At 43.7% G+C, this 25,304-nt stretch overlaps 1 protein-coding gene and 1 pseudogene across 3 annotated transcripts; both read right to left on the reverse strand.

Annotated features, from left to right (window-relative positions):
* Window positions 1-6,008: 6,008 nt before the first annotated feature.
* KLF11 (KLF transcription factor 11) lies at window positions 6,009-25,013 on the reverse strand. 3 transcript variants are annotated; one of them, XM_073336039.2, is made up of 4 exons: window positions 24,753-25,013; window positions 16,804-17,064; window positions 13,500-14,496; window positions 6,009-11,029 (listed from the first exon to the last, which is right to left on the reverse strand). In XM_073336039.2, the coding sequence occupies exons 2-4, from the start codon at window positions 16,945-16,947 to the stop codon at window positions 10,734-10,736; spliced, it is 1,437 nt and encodes a 478-aa protein (XP_073192140.1). In that variant the 5' UTR covers window positions 16,948-17,064; window positions 24,753-25,013; the 3' UTR covers window positions 6,009-10,733. The 3 variants fall into 3 exon arrangements, with proteins under 3 accessions (XP_073192140.1, XP_073192141.1, XP_073192139.1); XM_073336040.2 differs by lacking the exon at window positions 24,753-25,013 and adding an exon at window positions 19,970-20,121 and having other exon boundaries at window positions 13,869-14,496; XM_073336038.2 differs by lacking the exon at window positions 24,753-25,013 and adding an exon at window positions 19,970-20,119.
* Window positions 19,042-19,821, reverse strand: LOC140908189 (uncharacterized; annotated as a pseudogene).
* Window positions 25,014-25,304: the final 291 nt, after the last annotated feature.

A 25,304-nucleotide genomic window follows, 5' to 3' on the forward strand; every position in this document is an offset into this window, starting at 1 on the left:
ACAGAGACATCCTGCAGAAGAGTCAACAAAACTGGATACAAGAGAAGATCCCACGGGGAGAATAAAATCTAGAGCTTTATCTTCCTTTTGAGGTCCCTCTCTCAAAAAGCAAGGCAAGATCAGACTTCCTATTACCATTAGTACAAGCAAGATTCACTGAGAGCCCTTTGAGCACATCAAATGAGTGCTGAGGAACTTCCTCCTAAAGCTTCAGAGTAGCAGCCGCTTTAGTCTGTATTCGCAAAAAGAACAGGAGTTCTTGTGGCACCTTAGAGACTAACCAATTAATTTGAGCATAAGCTTTCGTGAGCTACAGCTCACTTCATCGGATGCATTCAGTGGGAAAAGGCTGCGGATCCAGGCAAAAGTTAGGAAGGGAGATGCCATGGCAGAGAAGGAAACTACATGGAGAAGAAAATTAAGATGAGTTTGGATCACTAGTTCATCTGGGATAGAGAATTGCAGGTAATGGCAATACTCGCTCCTTCTCTTTCCCCACCCAGGTGACTGTCATGAGTAGAGATGTTCAAGATTTTTTAAAATTTTCATTAAAAGATTTTGCTGCTTTTTTGACCCACTTGTAGAGATGATCAGATTTCTCCAAGTACTGACCTTTTTGTGAATTTTCTGTGTGTGTGTGTGTGTGTGCGCATGCCATTTTTGGACCAGACTCTGGCCACAAGTAAGGCTCCCTTCCAGGAGGGAAAGCAAAGGCCAATGAACATTAATGGCCCCAAAGATCAAACCTCAGAAATAAATTGAGGCTCCAGAGAGCAATGGGCGTCTTAACTAGGGGCTCGGGTAAGATGCTGGTTTAGAGTGCGGTTATACTTTGAAGAGTTCATATGTAAAAAGTGACACTTTTACTCAGCAGATCTGCTTCTTGGGAGCCTTTTCATCTCTACTGACTACAGTAACAAAAGTAAGTTCTAACTGCTTTTTATTGCTGCTATTCATAGAATCAACAGACCAGTACAGTGGGAGCTAAATTCTATTCCTTCTTGTGCAGCATCTCTGGAATTGCTGAGTAAACTTCCATCAGCTGCACTCTTATGGAAATCTATTTATGGCACAGGTGTCCTTGAAGGCATAGGTCAAAGACAGTGGCCTAGCATGCTGACCTAACCTGTGTAACAGGTGATTATGTATGAGATAGAAAAAGCTCAATCAGGCTGAGTTTGCAGTTAAGAAAAAATTATCATTCTACTTGTAAATTGAGCACATTTGATAGAGAGAAATTACTGATACACAACAAACATGGAAGGCCTCATGTAAAGAAAAAAAATGACCTCAGTTCATCTTAAAGAGTAAATTTGCACGTTCAGGAACATATTCCCTGATGGGCACTCCTCAAGTTGCAGCAGAGGGAGCCCGAGTTACTGAGGTCTGAAACCTGGACCGTTAGATAAGGGTCTAGATAAGAAAGTTGCAGATTTAATTAAATGTATGATTTTTAATTAGTCAAACTAATGCAAACCTTTTTTGCTTTAAAAGTCACTTATTCCAGTTTAAACTAATTCATTAACCGACTTAAACTAAACTAAAATAGGCCTGGTTTAAATCAAAGTAAGTGGCTGAGAGGGGTTTGCACCAGTTTAATTAAATCAGGAGGAGGATGACGAGGAGTTCTGTCAGTATAGGAACACCACCTCCCCCGAACGATGTGCTATACCCAGAAAAGCATTCTGTTGGTGCAGCTGCATTTACACTCGGAGTTTGGTTGGTACAGCTATGGCGTCAGGGGTGTATGTTTTTTCCCCCCACACCCCAAGCAATGTAGCTATGCCGCTATAGGCTTTATTTTTTAAACTTAGTATTTATTGTTTTTATATTAAATATAAACACATAATGAACCAAAATATATAAATACATGAAAAGGGAAATAGCATATAACTAACAAAATTCAAGGTTCATTATGACGCATGGCCAGAACGGGTTAAACATCCTGCAGGATGAATGACTCAAATTCAACTCTTAAAGACATATGGGGAGATGATGTTTGTGTTTCTGTGTATTTACATATATACGGGTAGTGGTCAACAATGTAATCAACAGTCCCCTATGCTGTATTCTGTTAATTCAGAAATCAAAAGAACATCCTAGCATTTAAATGAAGTATAAACACGGGATACCGCTGTATTCATCTCTTTGAAGTGTATAGCAAATCACCTGTAAATGGTGGAAAAACAGGCAATTGCCTTTTGTTAATCTGTGTGAACAATTAATGATGATGCTTAGGAAATGAGAGCCCATTGTTTCCCAAGGAACTCCAACCTGGCAAAGAAGGCTTGAAATTGTATAAAAAGATCCTTGGGTCCCAATCCTTTCTATCTCAGATCTGCTTAAGCTTCATCAGGGGATGTTTGAGTCGTGAGACTGAGGTCCCAGTTAAGCTGGAGACACCCTGAATATGATGTTGGACATTGGACTATAACCTATGGACTAAATTCTAAAAAAACTCATTGCAACTACAAAGCTCACCATCTCTGCTATATATCTGAACCTCAAGAACTGAACTCGTCTGTATATATAGTGATCTTTTAAACCATACTCTCTCTCTTTTCTCTTTTAATAAAATTTAGTTTAGTTAATAAGAATTGGCTGTAAGCGTGTATTTGGGTAAGATCTGGAATATTCATTAACCTGGGAGGTAATAGGTCTGATCCTTTGAGATTGGTAGAAGCTTTTCATTTATATGATGAAAAAGATTTTCAGTATTCTTCATCATTCTTGACTTGGGTATCTGGGGGGAGGCCTGAGGCTGGGTTACTTTAAGGGAACTGTGTTGTTGGCTTCTGGGCAACAAGTGAAGTAATAAAGAAGCTGTTTTGTGCTGGCTAGGTAACTCTAAGTATTGAAAATATCCACCAGCTTTGGGGATTGTCTGCCCCATTCTTCGCAGTTCACCCTAATTGAGTGACCTCAGCTGGCTCCCCCCCAGGAACCCCGGTCACAGTATTTGTAAAACCTGGGAAAAAACAAAAACAAATAATCAAACTAGAAAACCCTGAACCGATAGAGGTCATGCAGGGGGTCAATTAAAGTGACCAAAATGATAAATGAGAACATAACCTGAGAGTATTGGGGACGAATATATACTAAGCTGCAAAAGTTTGCAATGTATGAGCAGACAGCCTCATTTTTTTTCCCCCCAGTCATTTCTATTAGACAGTCATTTTTTCCATTAATGCAGCAGTAGAGAGCTCTCTAAGCCTATCTGTGTATGAGGGAGGGCTTGCAGATTTCTATTTTCTCAAAATAACTCTTTTGGCCACTAAAATAGTTACTGCAACCCCATTTTAGTCACTATAGGTTTTAAGTGTAGACTAGGCTTTAGTTAAACTAGAGCAACTTTATGTGAACATTTAAGATAATGAAGTCTGATTCTACACCAACATTGTGAATTACACAAGCCTGTCCCCTTGTTAGTAGGAGCAGGCTTAGGGCAAGCTGTTACAAAGTCTGAGGAAAGAGTGGGCAGGTAGCTTCTTAAGGTCTGACCTGCCATTAAGAGACTCCTGAAAGAGGTGGCACAACATTTGCCCAAGGGGTGGAGGGGTTAAAGTGGCTAGGCAGGCCAATTAACTGCCCAGGCTACACCCGAGGAAGGAAACAGGGCACAGGCCTCAAACTGGAAATGGGTGAAGCTGGGCAGGAACAGGAGGGGGCCTGTATAAAGCCCAGGAGCTGTGAGCAGCAAGAGGCTGCAAGGAAGTAGTCTGCAGCCACTCCCTGCGGGGAGGGAGCTTGTGCTGGCAGAAAGAGGGGGAAGCCAGATAAGTAGGAAGAAGCCCAGGAAAACAGCAGCAAGGGGTAGGACCATGCAGACCTGGGCTGCTTTTATAGGGTTACTGGGCTGGAACCCAGTGTAGAGGGCAGGTCTGGGTTCCCCTACCAGCCACTGGGAAGTGGTGCAGGGCATTGGAGACGCCTGCCGGACAGTTGATCCAGAAGGATTTTGACTTCCCTGTAAGGGGAGGATCTCAGTGACTCAGCCAGAGGGCCAAACCACGAACAGGAAGCTGCAGGTCTGGGAAAGAGAGGGGTCACAGAGTGAAAGAGATGACGGGTAGAGACACCACCAAAGGTGGGCAGCACCTGGCAAGATCTAATCCCCTGAGGTGCCAGGGGGAAGCACCATGTGCAATGGGTGGATCCCGTGACAGAAAGACTGAGAAAGGCATCAGGAAAAGCAGAAGAGTTCATGCACACAAGATGCTGAATTAATTACAGAGATGGAGCCCTTAATGCAGGAATCTCCTCCTCTCCTCTTCCATCGAGAAGACAGAGTTCTTGGGAGGGAACCCTATTTCCATGGATCTTTTCTTCTTCATGGTCTTCCTCCTCCAATGGCTTGTGAGGAAAATCTGCTTTTTGTTGTGGGAAGGGGTTGCTGTCAGGTGGTGCACATACGTAAGAACAGCCATACTGGGTCAGACCAATGGTCCATCTAGCCCAGTATCCCATCTTCCAACAGTGGGAGGTGCTAAATGCTTCAGAGGGAATGATCCAGCCCCTGTTGTCCAGTCCCAGCTTCTGGCAGTCAAAGGCTAATTGCCATTGATGGACCTATTCTCCATTAACTTATCTAATTCTTTTTTAAACTCAGGTTATATTTTTGGCCTTCACAATAACCCCTGCTGACAAGTTCCACACGTTGACTGTATGTTGTGTGAGGAAGTACTTCCTTATGTTTGTTTCAAACCAAGTGCCTATTAATTTCATTGGGTGACCCCGGGTTCTTGTTATGTGGGGGAAATAACACTTCCTTATTCACTTTCTCCACTTTATAGACTCATATTCCACCTTGTTCCTTTTCTAAGATGAAGTCTTTTTTAATCTCTCTTCATATAAAAGCTGTTCCATACTCCTAAATCATTTTTCTTGCCCTTCTCTGTACTTCTTTCAGGTTTTTTTGGGTTTTTTTTTTTGTTTGTTTGTTTTGAGATGGGGCAAGCAAAACAGCACACAGTATTCAAGGTGAAGGCGTATCATGGATTTATATAGGGGCATGATATTTGCTGTCTTATCTACCCACCCACCAGTACAGCTTTGCTCGTCTTCCCAAATTCAGGGCATGCTGCCAGTTGTAAGGGGCTAGGACGATGAGTACAGCCAGGTGTCACAGCAGAAGGCTGCAGTGAAGAGCTGAAGAACACTGCCTCTATTTTCTTGCTTTAAACTTATTTTGTTTGTTTCTACACTATTGTTCTCTAGTCCAAGACAAACCCAGACTTTTTAAAGTGACTCAGCTAGAAATAAGTGTTGCTGCAATTTGGTTGGTGGGAAGGGCACAGTAAAGAAATAGCAGAAATATTCTTCCATGTTATTGGACAACTCTTGCCTGACGGACCACTAAAGACGATATGCCCAGATTCTGTTCAAGTAGCATCCACATCACAGAATAAGTGCATAGGGGAAGGAGAAACCAGTTACACTTCTGTACAGTCTTGGGATACTGGTTTCTTCCACTGCTAGAGAAAATGGCACTGAAGTCCTTCTATTGGTTTAAATAGAAGAGCAACCTGCATCTGAATCTTTTGGACCAAATTTGGATATTTGCACCTAACAGCAGTGACCTCATGTGGAATTATGGAGGTGCACATTTTTTGTATCATTACAGATTATCAGCATGACCCACACAAAGAGAATTTATTTATAAAAATCTAAGGGCTCCTGTCAAAAGGTTGCAGAGGGTCTTTCAAAACCCAGACACAATGACTGATTATGAACTGCACACCACTATACCAAGTGCACGAGAATGGTTAACAAATGGATGAAGCGCTGGAAAAATCTAGAATAGGAAAAAATAATCCTGCATTTCCAGAGAAATGCACTAGATGAACCAACACATCATCTGTCTAAATGTCTGCCAGATACCATTTTATTTTTACACATTCTTGAACAAACTAAATGCTTTAAATACTTGTAAATCCCAAATATGTGTGATTTAAAAATAAAGCCACATTACAGTTTTATTAAATAAGTTAAGAACAGTTACAAAAATGTGAAAATTTTAAAATTTATTTTGAAATATACTTATAGGCTCACAGTAAAAAGACTGAACAAAACTGGGCAGGCATTAAAGTGCACTAGGACAGTTTACCTGGTCATGCTTAATCCACTAATAAGACTTCATTTTTCTGTTTCTACTCCCTTATACTGTGCAAGACAAAAAGTTTCAAATTTTGGCTTAGTTATTCATGCACCTTTACAAAAGTACTTTGCTTCCTTTGGGCCCAATGGTATGAGCGCCCTCAAAACACTTCACAGGATACGTTCAGCCCTAGCATTGGGTGAAAATTTTCAGCCAATAGAAATGTCACCAAAAAATGCCTTTTTCAGATCATCAAAAACTATTCCCGAATTTGGGTAAAATCTAACAGTTTCAGCCAAAACAACTTGAAATTTGTGTGTGGAAAAAGTCAAAACATTTCATTTCAAGCATTTAGAAACATTTCTTTCTGACATTTTTCTTCAAAATGGCATTTCATTATCAAATTTGGCCAATTTAAAAAAAAACAAAAGAACATCACTACAAAAGAGGGTGAAAAATACCACAAAACTGCCAAATCAAAACAAAAACACTCATAATGAATATAAACACGAAAAGACTATTTTGACTCTATCTGAAATGTTTCAGACAACTGGAAATGAAAGTTTTCCAAGTTTCTTGGTTTGATTAAAAATTTTTAAAAATTGGTTTTTTACAAATTTTTTTTTTTTTAAACTTTTCGGTTCAGCACCCAAACCAAAAAATCCATTATTTGCTCAGTTCTATTCGGCTCTTTGCAGGCTCAGGTTCTAAATAATCATGGGTCTAATGCTCACACACAGCTCCTGCTGACTTGTAAGTGCCCCTAACTTCTAAATAAATAGGAGATAGAGGTATTGCAAATAGGACGCGGGGACCAATGACAACTATGCTTGCACATTTATGAGCAGAATTTTATCCCATACTCTCCTGTGCATCTTCTTCTCCCTCTGACAACCAAAAGAACAAGATCATCTACAAAATTACTTACAGGGCATTTCCAAAACCGTTTTGCTACTGGGAAATATCAAAATATTTTGCCAAATTAAAAACAATTAGTTTCCCAAAATAGGTTTTGAAGTGGGTATGTCACATCTGGGTCAAGAAAAAAACCCACCCAGTTGCACTACAGTCCATAGGCAGATTTTTTTGCTCTTCTCTTCCCTAGAGTATGAAGACCAGGGCTAATCTTTTTTTGCAATGGAATTAAGCTTGCATCCTAACAGTCAGTACTCAAACACCACAAGAGTAACAGTCCAAGTATCCACTTTACCAAAGAGGGGAATTACAATATAGCCCTTTGAAAAATACAAACATTTGCATACATATAGCGATACACACAATTACTCCTGGGGGAATTCTGCAAAATTCTGCGTATTTTATTTGTCAAAATAACACAATATAATCATGCCAGTTTCAATTATTTTGGTAATTTATTTCAAAATAAATGTCAGCAACTATGTCTGTAACAATACAGACAACAAAAAAGATTCAGGAAATGTTTTTTTGACAAATAGATTCCTTACTAGGCACGTTACTACAGAACTCTGAGTAATAATTCATTTAAACTACAATACAGAAACGTATTTCCCACACCCCTCAGAAGCAGTGCAAAGGCCTGGGGGAATCAGGGGTGACTGAGGAGCTGAGGGAGGGGAAAGTAATTGCTGGGAAGGAGCCTAGGTGTGAACTTGGAGCATGTTGGGTGTGGATGGGAGAAGTACAAAACTGCATCTTTTTTGGGAAGGGAGGGATTGTTAGGGAGCCTCCACCATGCAGACGCTGACTGACCCCTAGCCCCTCTCAGTCAGGCAGGCACATCTGCCCCCATCCCCATGTGGCCCTGCACCCCCACTCAGCCACCCCACTACCCCATGTGGCCCTGCACCCCCACTCAGTCCTCGACCCAGTCTGTGCCCCACTAGCCCTTCTGAACCCCAGTCTGTGACCCTTTCCTCAGCAGCCCATGCTGTCCGTCCTCCCATATCACGTGCCTCCTGACCTGGCCCCACGGACAGGGTGCTGTGAGGGAGGCAGCCTCCCCTTCCCTATCCGCAGCTGGGGCTGCTCCCACCTAGGAGCAGCTGCTCTCTGTTCTGGCAACACAACAGCCCCTGGTGGGCAAAAGGAGTAACTGCAGCACCTTCCCAGCAGAATGTATTTTCTGCTGAAAAAAAATTCTGCGAAGCACATAAAGTCTGTGCATGCGTAGTTGGGCAGAATTCCCCTAGGAGTATACATGATCAGCTGTGTCATAATAAATGTCAAATGAACAAGAATTGGACATTTTAAAGGATATGCACAAAAATTTAGCACACTGAGCAAAATGTTTCAGTTTAGCATAATCTTAAAATTACCAATAACTGTAACCAGAGGCATAAAAACCTAAATTTAGGAGCATATTCTGCTGTTACACATGCGCTTCACTGACTGCAGATGAACTATAAACTGATTTCAGCATGTTTGCATCAGTTCATATGAGCGCAGAATCAGACCACATACTGCACAACAAAACAAAGTTTTTAGACTAATGAAGCAGTGCAACATGCAGCACATTCCCAATTATTGATGTTTTATTCATCTGGAAATTTAGATATCTTCTCAAAAGTTGAATATTACTAACAGTTTCAGTGTATTATTTGCTGGTAGTAGGAAAGTCCAATCATTTTACTTCAAATAACTGAAATACTGTTCCATATGGACACCAATGGATTTCAAAAAGTGTAACAGACCAAACTTCGTAAACCATTTTTTGCAAACAGGAAGAGAATCCAGCTCATGCTGCATTAGTTGTGTTGACTGTGTCAGGCTCATAAGAGCAAAGAGTAGTAAAAACATACTTTGTCAGTAAAGAGGCAGATGCAACTGAATGCACACAAAAGAAGCAGATGACCTGGAGTATGAAAATGCCATTTTTATATTGTTACTTTTCAGATTAGAACCACACTTTAAAGAGAAGGCTTTTCACGATAGAAAATTTAGACTCAAATTAAATAAATAAATAAGCTTAAGGCAAAGTCTGTATATGAAGTTGTTAATGTTAAAAGATGTTTGCAACAGAAGCAGCAAAGTTGCACAAGGAATCAACCTACAGAACAGAAATATCTGGATTAAGGAAGGTACCATGCTAGTCAAAAAGCTATTTTTAATCTGTTCTAGAACCAATGATTCTGGGTGCTAATGAAATGTCAGATGTTACACCAAGTCTGATCTCAGCACTACAGCAAACATCTTTGCTTGTTAATATGTGTGTTCTCTTCTTGACACAGAAGCTGAGTGATCTAGTTGTGCCACACACGTTTAATGTTGTTAATCATACTATGCTACTAAAGAAAGTTACAACAGAGTAGTCCTGCAGCTGGCAATTCTGTAATTCATCTTAGTCATAATGTATTTTGATGGAAAAGAAAGTCTATTCAACAGGAAGAGTGTTTCATTTAATAGAGAAGAGTGGTTCTGCACGCAAAATAGCATGGAGCATAAGGCCGTAAGAAGAGGCTCATCAGTTTAACAAAGTGGCTGTGTTTTGAATTAGACTTTGGGTGTGCGCTTTTGATACACAAACTGAAGTCCTGAATAGTTCATTACTAGGTGTACAAGAGTCTATCCTAAACACTATAAAAAAAACGCTATAATTTTAAAAACAAAGGAAATACAAATCAGAGATCCAGTTTACTACACGTGACATCTGTTTTGTCATCATCTACCTGTTTTGGGTTTACAGTAGTAGCATCAACAGGACTTAAGTAAAAATCCCTTAATAGTGGCAAAATTCTTCAGAAGTAGCTGCCTTTGTGCATCCACTTGAACAGTCTTGGCTCTCCAAAGTTTGCTCAGTTAGAACAAAATCTAATCAGGAGTGCACTGTCTTTCAAGCTTCCACCTGAAGTCACAAGGACTTCCCACAGCAAATTTTATGAAACATGCTCAGTGCAATTTTTTCCTTCAAGGAACCAATTTCAATTAATTGTTGTGGATTTCAAGAAGCAAATTTTATTCCTGGAGATTTTTTGTTTTGTAAATGGCAACAGGCTTTTAAGCCCCACTCCTGCAATCTCATTTGAATGAAGGCCCGACTGTGCAAACTGATTGCTGGATCAGGGTCTAAATGTGTAAAGTTCCAAAACATTCTGAGCTACAGTGTTATATGTTTATAAAATGTTTTAATTAAGTTTCTTGAGGCTTAGTGAAAAGCAGTTTCCAAACAAAGGGTCTGATTTTGCACACTTTTACTTATGCAAGTAGTTTCAATGACTGCAGGCCAAGCCCTAGCTGAACAAATATAAAATATATTTTGTATAGAAAATACTAGTATATAAAACATTAAAAATCACCTTGTTTCACTTTGTATCAAATATGAACAGCAACTGTTACTCAAGTGAGTTTTGCTTTTAATACTCTAGTACCCAAATTGTTTCCAAAGAGTTCTGCTTTCCTGAAGTGCCAGTAACTGGGGATGCCCAAATTTTGAGGAAAAGAGGGGGGAAAAAAAAGAGACACACACAATCGAGTTCTCATATGATATCATCAGAACAGAGCCTAAGCTGAAGAAAATAATTACATACCTTTTTTCCACCCTATTAAAGAGGCAAATATGAACAGAAATTAAGAAAACATTGTCAATTCGGTTTTAACCATTGTAGCTCTTTCCTGACTTTTAAAAAGTTCTGAGAGCAGATTTTTTGTCCAACTAGCCCACTTAGGCAGAGGTTGGCATGGGTACGAGCATGTTCAATGCACCACCACTTTTAGGTTTCTCTGCTGTAGCAATTCTGTTCAGTTTGTCAACCTGTGTCTGCCAACTGGGTATTTTCTTTGTAGTCATATGACGACGGGCGTGTTTTGTCAAGTGATCACTGCGCATGAAACGACGGTCACACACAGGACAAGCAAACTTTTTCTCTCCAGTATGAGTTCTTCGGTGGCGAGAAAGTTCATCTGAGCGGGCAAACTTTTTGTCACAGCCTTCCCAGTTACAGCTGAAAGGTTTTTCTCCTGAATGGATATGAGGGAAAACAAAACAAGGTTATTTTTACGATAAAAAAGAAAATGGCTTTAAGAACTAATAATTTAGACTCCAGCCTTTCAGACTCTTAAGCACATATATAAATTTATGCACACAAGTCCCATAAGATTAAGCATGTGCTTAAGTGGCTGCTATATCAGGGTCTTAGACAATAGTACATTTATTGCTTTTGTTAATTTTCTGATTTAACATTTTAAAAAAATGTTGCCAAACAATTCAGAGTTTAGGGGAGAATATTTTTGCATAAAGCTACAGTATCTTTTGACTGTGAACTTTGAGAAATGAACCCCTCTAGTAGGCTGTACTAGAAGTCAGAGGCTGTACCATGTCATTAGAAAGTACTGTAATCTCAAATAAAGTCTTGGATTTGATCTCAATGTCATAATAAAATGCTCAATTCTTCAAAAGAACACAGCAACTCAACTGCTAATAACAATTAAGAACATAATTACTAAGATTTTGGATCATTTACTGAGCTATATTTATCATTAGATTTGGGCAGTTCATCAATTCCACCAAAAAGAAGTTACATTTTATTACTCATGTGGTGTGAAACAGAAGTAATATAAGGGATCATCCTGCATTCCTTTCACAAACTAAAACTTCCATTGGCTTCATGAGCATTTTGGATGCTCAAGGAACATAAGTGTGAGCTGAGAGCTTTAACATCACCTTTACTAGTTTCTGATTACTATATGTGTGTAATACACAGTTGTGCAATTTTAGAGCTATTCTAATAGCAAGTGATCTAATACCCACTTTTACCCAGCGATAAACATTGACTATCCAAAATATACTTACAGATAAATCTGAAAACATGTGCTCCATTCCACAAGGAAGCACTAGAAAGAATTCTTACATATTAAGAGCTAAGTCCTTCCTCTATTGCACAAGATAATCTTCCTCTCTCTCAAAGCAGGAGTAACAGAGGGAAGGGTAGGTCAGCTATTGTTCCTCCTGGCCTTCTGCAAGCTCTGTTTGCTAGTTAAGAATCACAGTTAGGCCAGTGTGCTCCAGTTCCCCTATATACATGCTGCAGTCTTCATGTTAGAAGGGATGCACACAGCTTCTTTTCAAACCAGAGGAAAGATGTTCTGTAAGGCACACTGCCCTTATCCCTGGGCCATCCTGCACTGCACCAGGATAACTCAGGAACCCACTACGCCAGCCATAAAGGCTCTTCCACTCGCCCACGCACCCTAAAGGGCAACAAGGGGAATATTCTACCTCTGAGTCAGAGATCCCCAATCTGTGGGGCTCATTCCCCTAGGGGGCACCAAGAAACGTTTGGGGGAGCCACGGCTGGGGCCAGGGTCAGCCCTGATGGGGGGGGGAAGAGCACAACCCAGCTCCACTCTTGGGCCTGACCCCGGCTGCCAGCCCCATGCCTGGGGCTCCGCTCCCAGCCCCAGCTCCACAGACAGAGGTAAGGGCGGGTACGCGAGGTAAAAAGTTTGGGGACCAATGCTCAATTTTCTTGTTTAGGGGAATATCGACTCCCTGAATTTAAAAAGATAAATTGTCAGATTAAGTGGCAATTAAAACAAGATTATGTGCTGAATGTCCATAGAGTTAGACCAAACTCAGGGGAAAACCAGGGAAGAAATACATCTTAAAATAATCTCCCCTGCCCCCTCCCTCCAAAATAAACAAATATAGCACTCTGGCACCCTTTTAATGAGAACCCAGCATGCATGACTTGCAACAGACCAGGATTTCAGAAGGGAGAGAGGAATTATTAAAACATACTTGGTAAAAATATATTTCTGCTCTGACTGCTCCCCAAAAAACAGTCCACAGGTATTTGTTATGTTCAATTTTCATTTCAGTTTAACAATTCTGTGCACACAGTGGTCACAAACTAAAGCTGATCAGTTTTATTTAACCAACAGTTCTATTACCCAGCACAGTGGAATTCACTACAGCTCAGGACCTGGTGCTCATTCTTTTAGTGAAGTCAGAATGCTAAAAAACTGGAAAAAAATACATAATTCCCTATTATCTTAAACAGGTGTATAGAGTGGATTCTGTTACGTATAGCCTGATGAACCATAAAAAGACAGACACAAAAACTACCTGTAGGATGATGTGTCACAACACCCCCTCTCCAAGAAAACTGGTTTATGTAATTCCTTCAGATCATATTAAATATAACACAACTCAAGTTTTAAAAAAAAAAAAACATTTTGGACCAAGTTTTGTTTTAATTTACACTCTGAAATTCTACTGATGTCAGTGGAGTTAATCTGGGATTAAATTACAGAAAAAAAATTGTCCCTTTTTTGTCTGTCCTTGAAGAATGTCCTCTACTCTCCCACAATATATGGGAAGGTTTCTATGCCACCCACTTACCCCTCTCAGAATTAAAATGCAGAATAACATTCTTCCAACAATACAAGTGAATATTCTTGTAACAAAGGACTTGCCCTCCATACGCACCAGTGTGAGTACGAAGATGGGCTTTGAGGTGGGAACTTTTGAAGTAAGTTTTCCTACAGCCTGGGAAGTTGCAAACGTAATTTCTCCTCCTTGAGAAGTCCATTTGAGATGCACAGCTTTGACCAGAAGCAATAAAAACTGGTGCAGGAGCAAGAGGCAATAACTTGGTGTTTCCAACAGTCATTAGAGTTTGTTGGCACTGAGGTGTCTGTGCAACAGCAGTCTGTGGAAGAACCAACATAACAGTCCCCTGAGGCACAGAAGATCCCATGAGAACAGGCTGAGAAACTGGGGCTGTTTGGGGTAAAATAGGTTGGACAGTAGTTGCGACTGTCTGTGTAGGGGGTTTTATAAAGGCAGAAATCATACCTCTTTGCCTGCTAAAAGGGATCATTTGGCAGATGACTTGGGGGTTTGAAACAGGGGTAGGTAGCAGCTGGGTGGCTTTTTTCTGTAGGTAGTTGTCACAATTCTTTGGTAAACAAGTCCGCGGTGAAACAGGCCTTATTGGCTGTTGCCCTTTATTGGTAGTGTTACAACTGGAATTGTGCAAATAAGGCTGATGTACTGATGAAGTATCACTAATTAAACCATCAGCAGTATCCATGTCCTGTGAAACTCTGGAATGTCTTCGGTCTTGTGCTTCAGACCAGTCTGTGGAAGTGCTGCAATTGCCTGAAGTTACCTTTGTTTTAACTTGCACAGCAGGAATGTGTGGGTAAGCAGAACTATCGCCTGTATGACGTATAACACTGGTTGCCATGGCCCTGCAAGGCTGAGGGGCAGGTGGCTCAGATATTGCTGACTTCTGACTGGACTGCCTCTCCACGTTTATGACAGATGGTTTGGCTATGGCAGATGCACAGTTTGTAGCGGTGACTACGCAAACAGATGTATTTGCCATGACTGTCCTTGGTTTGGAATAAGTGACTTGTGAAGAAAGGAGCATTGTAGTCGATGGCTCAACAAAATCAGGGCTGTGGGGTGGGGTCATACACTAGAAAAATAAAACAAAAGTATACAAACATAAAAACAGTCATGTGTTTTCATAGTGGTTATCAACCTTACTTTAAAAATAAAGAACACACAATGAAGATCTAGAGCATAATGAAGAGTCTAAAGACCCATATTTTAGGAAGCTATGACTAAAACATTAACTTCTTATAGAGTGGCTCTTCTGGAAAGTTCAAAAGCCTGCTCGTATCAAGTAAACAGTGATGCAGCCACAATACTGCAGGCATCAGCTCTTTAGGCTCCAACGCCCATTTTCACCCCTCAGATAATGGATGCATCTATTTAAATACTGTTCACTGTGCGCTGTTCTTAGAAAACAGGATAGCAATTCATAGTGACATTATACCTGTTTAATTGCAGGTTTGCAATGACCTAAATCTTTTATTAATTATTATTCTGTCAGTTGGAAGCTCATCTTGGAATAGATATGTTTGGAACTGCTCTCCCCTCTCTTCTTGAGCCACTTCTCCCTCTTCCCTCCACTGCTGCTGAGAATTTATGCCTCTTCCCAACACTGCTGCAGAAGAGACCAGCCACTGTTAGGAGATGAGAATGTGACCTATGAGGTCTATCAGCCAGTCATCACCTCCTCTCAATCTTCCTCCTCCTTTTTCCTAGACTTTTATTATGCAAATGAACTATCAGGTAAAATGAATTTCTTAACATTCTGAAAGATTAAAACGAATTAGCTTTTTTTCCAAGTTCTTCTTGGATATCACCTACAACAATACCTACATAAAAAACACAAGAGAAGCTATACTGGGTCAGACCAAAGGTTCATCTAGCCCAGTATCCTGTCTTCTGACTGCAGCCAATGCCAGGTGCTTCAGAGAGAACGAACAGAACAGGTAATCATCAAGTGATCCATCCCCTGTTGCCCATTCCTAGCGATCTGAGAATCAACTGTCATCTGAAGTGGACCAGAACTTTGGAGAAATAATCAGGTGCATGTACAAACGCACAGGCTATGGAAGTATCACGATGAAGTGGCAAGTTTAATTTCAACTTGCTTTCATGCTTTATCATAGCGTTTAACAACATTTCTCCTGCATTCCAAGAATTCTTTTTTGTATTATCTTTGCAGGTAAATCTATACAGAGTCTACTCCTGGGGGAATTCTGCAACATTGTGCAATGCAGAATTTTGCAGAAATTAATGCTCTGTGCACAGAATTTCCTTTCCCCACCACAGAAATGGGCTGTAATGCTGCTGCCTGCCACTAGGGGCCACTGGACCCGGCAGAGCCCACCTCACCTACAGAAAACACTGCCAGGGGAAGGGACCAAGAGAGCTACAGGGTTGGGGGGGGGGGGGGGGGGCGCCAGGAGGGGGAGGAGAGAGAGAGAGAGTGTGAGAGAGGGAGAGAAGAAACTCCACACAAGCTGGGGACTGAGCATCAGGCTCTTTCTCCCTCTGGATCCCTGGGCTCTGATGGGTAGTGGGGTGGCTGTCTGGGCTGGGGGAAGTCCGCAGCTGAGGTCTGTGGGGGAAAGGGATGGGTTTCTGGGCAAGGGGAGGCCCCGCAGTTGGTCTCTGGGGGGTAGGGGATTTGGGTGTATTGGCTGTGGGGGGCCCAGAGCGGGGCTCCGAGTGGGAGGGGTTGTGGGTGTCTGGCCCCCTGGCGGGGGGGGGGGGGGGGGAAGAGGGGGCAGAGAAACAGGAAATGGTTTTGTCACAGGGGTTTCTTTTAACTCTCTACTGCTGGGGGAATTGTGTGTGTTTCTCTGTCTGTATTGTTGCAGACATACTTGCTGACAGGTAATTTGAAATAAATTACAAAAGTACCTGCAACTGGTGTGATTATGTGGTGTTATTTTTGCCAAAATTGGAAGAATTCTGAAGAATTTTAAAATATTGTGTGCAGAATTTTTATATTTTTGGTGCAGAATTCCCCCAGTGTCCTCTTACTCAAAGTACTAAAGAGAAACCTACAATAAACTATCCAAATAAGCTTGCCCAGGACATCAGTTAAAATGAACACTTGATCAATGTTTTTCTACTTGGCTTTAAACAGGAGCTCAAAACATTTTGTTTGTATCATCACATCTATTACTGAAGAAATGACGGAATTATCCAAACTGAGAAATGTATACTTTACATGAAAATAGTAATTACATATACAGACAAGTTAGGGGGTAAACATCACTTTTGACAATAATCAGCATTTAAAAAACAAAGATACGGCTCTCTCCCCAAAGACAACAAAATTATTCAGTATAATGGGGATATAATATTAATAATATGTTATCTGTGGTCATGCATATTCATTTTGAATTTGTTTTTTTCTTACCAGAGTAGACAAAAAGTGATAATCCTTTGGTAATTCAGAGGCTGCTTCAGCATGCATTGTGAAGTCACCTGAATCTGAGATGGGCGTAAGTGGCCTTATCTTTAATAGGTCACCTTTCTGTGATCTTTGACCCCAGGAGCTCATACAAACAAGCGCCTCGACTGCTTCTATGTCATTCTGCTCTAAGGTGCTGCACGTAGACCTTTCACTGTCATGACGCTGTCTTTCACGTATAGATTCATATATGTCCACAATGTCAACCTAAAGGCAATCAGATCATTAGTTGTTAGGACAAGTCAGAAAAAAAAGTTACCACCACCCACATATTGTTTGCTTATAATGAAGGTCACTTGAAACTCATTGTATGCCCAATGCAAGATTTTTTTTTAAAACCAACTCAGTTATTCAATATGCAAACCTTTCCCCTCCCACTCCTACCAGAGTACATCTTATCTCCCCACTCCCACCCCAACTAGCCTTGCAGAAGAATGACTCACTAGAAAGGAATTGACCCACGTAGCTCAAATTTCCAGACTAACGTTCTTGGATTATTGTTGCTCTGAGTAAACATGTTCTGCACATGCACACACACATACACAAAGTGACTCCATCCCCTGCTTTGTGTAGGGAGGGCCATTTTCTGACTTGTCATGAGGGTTTTATTTAGCATCAGTCTAATATTTACTGCTGTTTAGAAGAATGAGATACGGGCAGAGAATCAAGGGCTCCCAAGTTCCAAGCACAGGTCTGCTGCTTACTCAAGCTACGTCTACACTACAGCATACGTAGGCATAATTTATGAAGCTCAGGGGTGTGAATGAATCACCCACCTGAGCGACATAAGCTACACCAACGTAAGCACCAGTGTGGAGTTTCTCCCACTGACATAGCTTCTGCTGCTCGCAGGAGGGCTGGAGTAGTTAAGCCAAGTGCAGAGTTCTTTCATGTTGGCTTAGAGCTATACCTGTCTGCGCCGTTCTAAACTCTCTAGTGTAGCCGTGCCCTCTCAGTGTATAAATTTGGCAAGTCATTTATCCCCCATATTATAGATGGAGGAAATTGAGGCAGAAAGATGCACACATAGGAGGGCACTATGATAACTGGATGTGCGTATGGTGCTCTATGGTAAAGCACTATGTAAGAGGTAGATATTATTATTAGGGCACTTGGGGATGGGAGAGGAACCCAAACATCAATTTGTTTACATAAGCAAATACTGCATTAGTGTACTTTTTGGGGGGTTAAAAATCCTGATCTTTCCTTCAGTGAAAACATATACAAGTTTTGCAAATGCTCACTGTGTGTGCTGTAATGACTCAAGTAGCCACATGTTGTTGCTCTAACACTTATAGTCACTTTTCCCCACATAAAATGAGTGATAACAAAAGGGTCCACTCCACCACTTCTTGCACACCCAAAACTCTAAACAAAATCAACTATAATTCTGAGTGTGTGAGGACAGCAGAATCAGGCCTTTCTTTAGATTATAAACTAATCTAGGGATTAGTTAGGGACAATGCTTAGATACTGCAATGATAGGTCCTACTTGAAAAAAAAAACTCAAGCAGATTAGATGGCATTGGGTGAAATTATGCCCCCACTGAAGGTCAATGAAACCGTGCCATTGACTTCACTAGATCCATAGTGCCATGCAGATACACATGTGTAATAAATACTATGTATTATGTACACAGTTGTGTGGCAGATACATTCAGCGCAATGGATCTAAAAAGCAGGCATTTATCAAATCCATAGAGTACTCATCCACCTGACAAATCATCCCAGATTTAAAGGAAGCCTCAAGGTTCAAAAAAAAAAAAAATTCCAATTTAAAGAGTCCTTAAACAGACTAACTGCTCTGAAAATTTTAGAAAAATTTCCCACAGCTCTTGAAAAATCATCTAATTACTTTATATAATTCTTTGATTACAACATGAACAGTAGAAACCACCAATCAGGACCAGGTCTCCACTGTGCCGGGCACTAGGCAAACTCATGAAGACACAGGAGCTGTCATTCTTTGCAAGTCTCCGCCCTCCAGGCAAGAAATAGCTTTCCAAAGCCCTCCATCCACACCACAAAGAGGTTACGCTCCACGCGGGGGATTTCCTTTAGACGGGCTGCGTTCGTGAAATAAAGGCGGTAACCAAACTCACAGCCGGCGCCGAGAGGAGCCCGACAGCTTGTCCCGAACTCACCCCGCGCGCAGGCACTGTCTGCAGGGGAAGTCGGCGCCTGCAAACAGCGGGCGAGCTGGCAGCGGCCCCAGCTGCTGGGCGTCTGCCGGAGCAGCAGCAGCGCCACGGGCCGGGAGATTCCCGGGAGATGAATGTTTGTTTTCAGAGGGGGCCGATCCTCACCGGTCTCGTTTGCCCGCTCAAGAGGGGGAGGCCGGGCTCCCAGGCAAACCTGACGGAGCCCCGGAGCCGAGCCCAGCGGGCTGGAAGGAGGGAAAGCCCCACCCCCAGAGGGGAGGGGACGGCGGGGTTTCTCCCCACCCCGCGGGGCCCGCCGCCGCCGCCCACTCCGAATATAACTCCGGGGCAACGTGATGTAACAAAATACCCTGCGGACGGCGCGCGGGCTCCGGCTAGCGAGCGCCAAGCTGCAGCGGAGCCCGGGCTGGGCGGGTGCCCGGGGAGGAGGAGGCTGAGGGGGTGCAGCGCGGCGCGGCTGTGCTGCCCGCCCCGCCCTGGGCAGCTGCAGCGCCCCCCCCCCGGGTGCACGGACCGCGCCGGGGGTCAGCCTCGCCCTCTGCCCCACGCCGACGGCAGCGGTGCGACCACGGGGGGCGGCCCCCGCCCGGCCAGGGCGCTGGGAGGGGAGGCCGGGCTCACAGGCAAACCACGCGGGCGCTCGCCCCCGTGTTCCTCCCGGGGCCAGCGGCGCGGGCCACAGACGCCCCCACCCCAGGGCATGCCCGGGGCCGGGGGCAGGGCCACGGGGAGCGGGCTTGGCAGCGCCCCTGGCAGGAGGTGGCCGGCTTGCTGCCTCCGGCGCCCCACGAGGAGCCCCGCATCTCGGGCGAGCGCGACGCGCCCATCACCCTGGCATCTGGGCACGGGCGAGCCCTGGGGGAGAGCGAACCCGCAAGGGAGAGCGGCTGGGCAGCCGTTCCCCCAGTGCCCCCCTCCAGCCCAGGGCAGCGCCGGCCGCGGGTACTCACAGCGGGGGCTTCTCCCATCTCCGAGCCGGGCATGGCGAGGCTCCTGCAGGCAGCAGCGATGTGACAAAGGCAGCAGCCAGCGCCGCCTCCGCTTTCACCTCCCCCGCCCGCGGGGCCGGCCGCGCAGCAGCCCAGGCTGGGGTGGGGGTGGGGGGGGCACACTAGCTACTCCGTGCACTAGGCGTGAAGGGGGAGGAAGGAGCGGGCAGCCCCCGCACCAATCGCGGCCTGGCCTGGCCCGCGCCGGACCAATAGGCAGCCTCGGCCGGCGTGATCGGGGCGTGCAGCCTGCCTGATAGCAGGAAGGACTCAGCGTGGGCATGTTCGCGGCGGCGGCGGCGGCTCACTCGGAGCCACCCGCTGGAAACTAGGGGAAAGGTCAGCACGGGGAAAGGGGGGCGGGGCTGTTTGTCGCTGAGCGGCGGCCAGCCCGGGAATGCCTGCGCGCGCGCGCGGGGTGTGGGAGAGCTGCTGCGAGCTGCAAATCCCTCCCGTCCCAGCGAGGGAGCCCGGCTCCGGCTCCAGCCCGTGAACGTGAAAGGGGCTATGCCCCCCCCAGCCAGCACAGAACGCACCCCCCCCTACACAACTCTTGTTTTTAGAAACAAGAGCTCTGTCTGTGTAAGCTCCAAAGCTTGTCGCTCACCAACAGAAGTTGGTCCAATAACAGATATTACCTCACCCCCTTTGCGTCTCTAACATTCTTGGATCAGCTACAACAACAGTGCATACAAACAGTAGTATTAACTCTTTCGCAGCTGAGCAAAGCATGTAAGAAAGGAGAGGGCGGGTCCTTTTCAGAACTGCCCTGTCTGCACCGGCGCCAGGGACAGCACTACTAATTTGTAACCCTTCCCAGTGGGGGCTGGATGGCAACCACCGTGTCTCGCAGCCCCTTGTTCCCGGAGGACAGCCAGGGCTCCCACTTTCCCCGGCACCCCAGAGGAAGTAGCAGTGCTGGCCTGGCAAGGGACCACCCCGTGGAGCTGGAAAGCTTTCTTCCCCCTGGACTGATGGTAGAGATTCCAGCACCTCTACTGTGGGGTTTGGGACACATGAGGGGACACCTAGCTCCAAGGTCAGGTACGAGTTTGGCTCAGCCACATCGATATCACTACGGTATTGCCAACCCCAAATGTTCAAAAATCGGGAGTCAGGCCCCACAGAAATCATGACATTAGCTCAGAAATCATGAGATTAGTACAGCGAGGGGTTTTCTTGACCTTCAGATTTTTGAGCCCTTAGCTCTACACTGCCCTTTGAGCCCTTAGGTCTACACTGCAGTTACACAGCCGCAGCTGGCCCATGCCAGCTGACTCTGGCTAAGGGGCTTGAGCTAAGGAGTTGTTTAATTGTGGTATAGATGCTCCCTCTTGGGCTGCAGCCCACGCTCTGGGGCTCTCACACCTCACACAGTTCTTGAGCCCAAGGCCCCAGCCTGAGCCCAAACATATACACTGCAATTGTCCCCACAGCCCGAGCCCCCCGAGCCCAAGTCAGCTGGATGTCTAATTGCTGTGTAGGTATACACACAGGGTACATTTAGTCACATTTTCAATCTTTTCTTCACAGCCAAGAGGGCTAGAAACTTCACTTTTTTTAACCTGATTTTTCTATCATAACCTTTCAGAAATCCGGCCTTTTTTCTCCAAATGGTTTAAATGCTTGTCCACACCTTGGCCTCCAGTCTTGATTACTGCAACCTCCTTCTCTCAAGCTTACTTGATATCAATATCTCTTCCTTCCAATCCAGCCAAAATACAAGTTAAAAAGATTTTCCTAACCAGTCTATGAGACACACTACTTTCCTCTTTGAATCTCTCCCCACTGCCTGCTACATCAAATGCTCCTCATTCTCATCTGGAGAATCTGTACAACTTTGCCCCAGCCTACACCTCAGATCTGATTACAGGTTATATGTTTCCCCTTGTTTCCTTCTCTCTACCAATGATTTCAGCTCTGTCATCCTTTCATTTCCTTCCCATCTCCATATCTTCTTCTCTGCCACTTCATATGTAAGGAACAACCTCCTAGTCCCTGTGCATCAGCCTCTACATTTGCATTCATATGCCTCATGTCTTGGTTACAGGGCTAATTGTACCTCTGACCCCTTCTCTGATCTTCCTGAGGTATCCCCTCAGGTGTCAGGGCAAGTAAGTCTTTACCTCTCCTGGGGAGGAATCCTGCAATTCTCCCACTCTCAGACTGGATCCTGAGCCACAGTACCTTGTGGATCAACCCTGATTACCAAGTCCAGCTGAGTTTGGCACCTGCAGTTTTTCCCCTCAGGAGCTTGTAACCAACAGTAAATAGTGACCAGCGTGCCTTCTCAGACCACTTATTGTTTAATCATAACAGTAAGAACAAAGCATAACATGGATGAAAAAGGGTTTTAAAATAACCAGAGGTCTATATACACATGTATGTTGCCTGGGGAAGTTCTATGGCCTGTGTTATACAGGAGGTCAGAAAGGGCGTCTCGCACTCCCCGGTCCCTACCCATACGCAAAGTACGCAGCTGCATAGGGTACCAGGAAACTTGGGGCTGTGTGCTGCTCCAGCCCCTGCTCCGCCTCTTCCCCATGGCCCCCTCTCCTGCTCCGCCCCAGCCCCGCCCCCACGCCAGGCCTTCCTCTGAGGACTGCAGCAGGGATTGGGCCCACCCTGCACTCACTGGTGGCGGTAAGTGGAGTGACCCACTCACAGCCTGCTCCACGCCGCTGGCTCCCAGTGGTGCTGCCAGTAAGTGCTGTGGGGCAGTTCCTCCTGTTCCCCAAGCCCCAAGGCTGGGAGCCGGGGGAACAGAGAAGAATGGGCTGGGGCCGGGTCACTCTACTTCCCACCGCCCCGTGAGTGCAGGGTCGGGCCTGCCCTGCACTCACCGGGTGGCAGGAAGTGGAGCAACCCAGCCCCAGCCCGCTCTGATAGTTGTCATACATTTTAATAGAGCAGCTCCACATCCTTCACACCTCAAAAAGACTTGTTTCTTCTGTGAAGCCCACCTTTGCTAACTCATGTCAGCCATCTCCACCAGTTAAAAAAATGATTGTCAGAGACCAAGATAAAACTAAATAATAATAATAATAATAAAATTATAATAATTTAAAAAAAATTGCCACCTTCCTCTGAGTTTCCCAATGCACTGAGTCTTACTTGTGCCTCTTGAACTAAAAATGCCTTTGGTCAAGAACTGTCTTTTTATTTATATTTTGTACAGGGCCAAATACATCAACCATGCTTAAAAATAATAAGAACATCAGAATGGCCCTACTGGGTCAGACCAAGGGTTCATCTAGCCCAGTATCATGTCTTCCAGCAGTGGTTAGTGCCAGGTGCCCTAGAGGGAATGAACAGAACAGGTAATCATCAAGTGATCTATTCGCTGTCGCTCATTCCCAGCTTCTGGCAAACAGAGGCTAGGGACACCATTCCTGCCTATCCTGGCTAATAGCCATTGATGGACCTATCCTCCATGAATTTATCTAGTTCTTTTTTGAACCCTGCTATGGTCTTGGCCTTCACAACATCCTCTGGCAAGGAGTTCCACAGGTTGACTGTATGTTGTGTGAAGAAATACTTTCTTTTATTTGCTTTAAACCTGCTGCCTATTAATTTCATTTAGTGACCCCTAGTTGTATTATGAGAAGTAGTAAACCACACTTCCTTATCTACTTTCTCTATACAAGTCATGATTTTATAGACCTCAATCATATCTCCTCTTAGCCGTCTTTTTTCCAAGCTGAAAAGTCCCAGTCTTATTAATCTCTCCTCATACGGAAGCCGTTCCGTACCCCTAATCATTTTTGTTGCCCTTTTCTGAACCTTTTCCAATTCCAATATATCATTTTTTGAGATGGGGCAACCACATCTGCACACAGTATTCAAGATATGGGTATACCATGGATTTATATAGAGGCAACATGATATTTTCTGTCCTATTATCTATCTCCTTCTTAATTATTCCCATCATTCTGTTCACTTTTTTGACTGCCGCTGCACATTGAGTGGATGTTTTCAGAGAACTATCCACAATGACACCAAGATCTCTTTCTTGAGTGGTAATAGCTAATTTAGACCCCATCTTTTTATATGTATAGTTGGGATTATACTTTCCAATGTGCATTACTTTGCATTTATCAACATTAAATTTCATCTGCCATTTTGTTGCCCAGTCAGCCAGTTTTGAGAGATCCCTTTGTAGCTCTTCGCTGTCTGCCTGGGTCTTAACTATCTTTAGTAATTTTGTATCATCTGCAAATTTTGCCACTCCTTTTTCCAGATCATTTATGAACATGTTGAATAGGACTAGTTCCAGAACAGACCCCTGGGGGACACCACTATTTACCTCTCCACTTTGAAAACTGACCATTTATACCTACCTTTTGTTTCCTATCTTTTAACCAGTTACCAATCCCATAATAGTATTATAATAATTATATAATAAAAATAATAATAACACTAATATTAATAAACAATAACATTAATACACACAAAAACTAAATTAAAAGACCATTATTAAGATTTCAAAGTCAAGCACTCGAAAGTTAGGACATGCCAAAATTAAAGCTGACTGTACAATCTTAATTTAGCTCTCTGTGAAATTTTCCAAAAAAAAAAAAAAAAAAAGACAGTCTGAGGCAGATAGCTGGCATGGATAATTTCAGCCCAAATTGTTAAAGTTTGGCAAAGTTATAAGCAACTGAAAATAGAGTCTTATAATGGGCAGTGTTAGGCAATCTTAATAATAGTGTCTCTACCAGTCCCACCTATTATAAATACTCACCCAATGAGATTTTGCAGGTTAAGTAGATTGGCAAAGTATATCAAATGTCCTAAGAAAGACAGCAGAGGGAAGAATTTTGAGGCCAACAGACCATTAGGAAACAATACACAGGTACAGAGCTGAATCTGTTTTTATGCCCTCTGGGCAATAAGCAACACAGTATCCACCAGCCAGTATCCACACAGTAACTCCGTTTTCACGACTGCCATTAACTGCTGACTCTTCTAATGCATAGCCCAAGGAGAAACAAGTGAGAAATATTGGGAAAGTAAACCAAAAAGAAGTCTTTTAAAAAAAAGAGAAAGAGAACAATCTGCTGCACTTTTGGATAAGTGTGGGTGGAACGCAATTAGAACTTATTTGGGGCTCTGATAACGCAATCACTAGTTTTAAAGCCATTGTGGGGGTGGGGGGAGGGAGTTAGCTATTAGGATATTTTACCTGGAATTTTGTACATTAGTTTTATAATGTTTTATCTTCAGTGGTTCATCACCACCATTTGGATGTGTTCACCCTGGTATAAGCACAGCTGTACGGTGTAATAGTACACCA

The sequence above is a fragment of the Lepidochelys kempii genome, chromosome 3 (assembly GCF_965140285.1).
Source record: "Lepidochelys kempii isolate rLepKem1 chromosome 3, rLepKem1.hap1, whole genome shotgun sequence".
Lineage (NCBI taxonomy): Eukaryota > Metazoa > Chordata > Testudines > Cheloniidae > Lepidochelys > Lepidochelys kempii.

What these genes read in the sequence shown, in the direction of transcription:
- KLF11 (XM_073336038.2), bottom strand. Translation starts at nt 20,002, where the DNA reads ATGCCCGGCTCGGAGATGGGAGAAGCCCCCGCT. An exon ending in ATCACTTTTTGTCTACTCTG is followed by an intron (nt 14,497 to 16,803) that starts GTAAGAAAAAAA and finishes TTATTTTTCTAG; the next exon opens with TGTATGACCCCACCCCACAG. An exon ending in CCATCTTCGTACTCACACTG is followed by an intron (nt 11,030 to 13,499) that starts GTGCGTATGGAG and finishes ATATCCATTCAG; the next exon opens with GAGAAAAACCTTTCAGCTGT.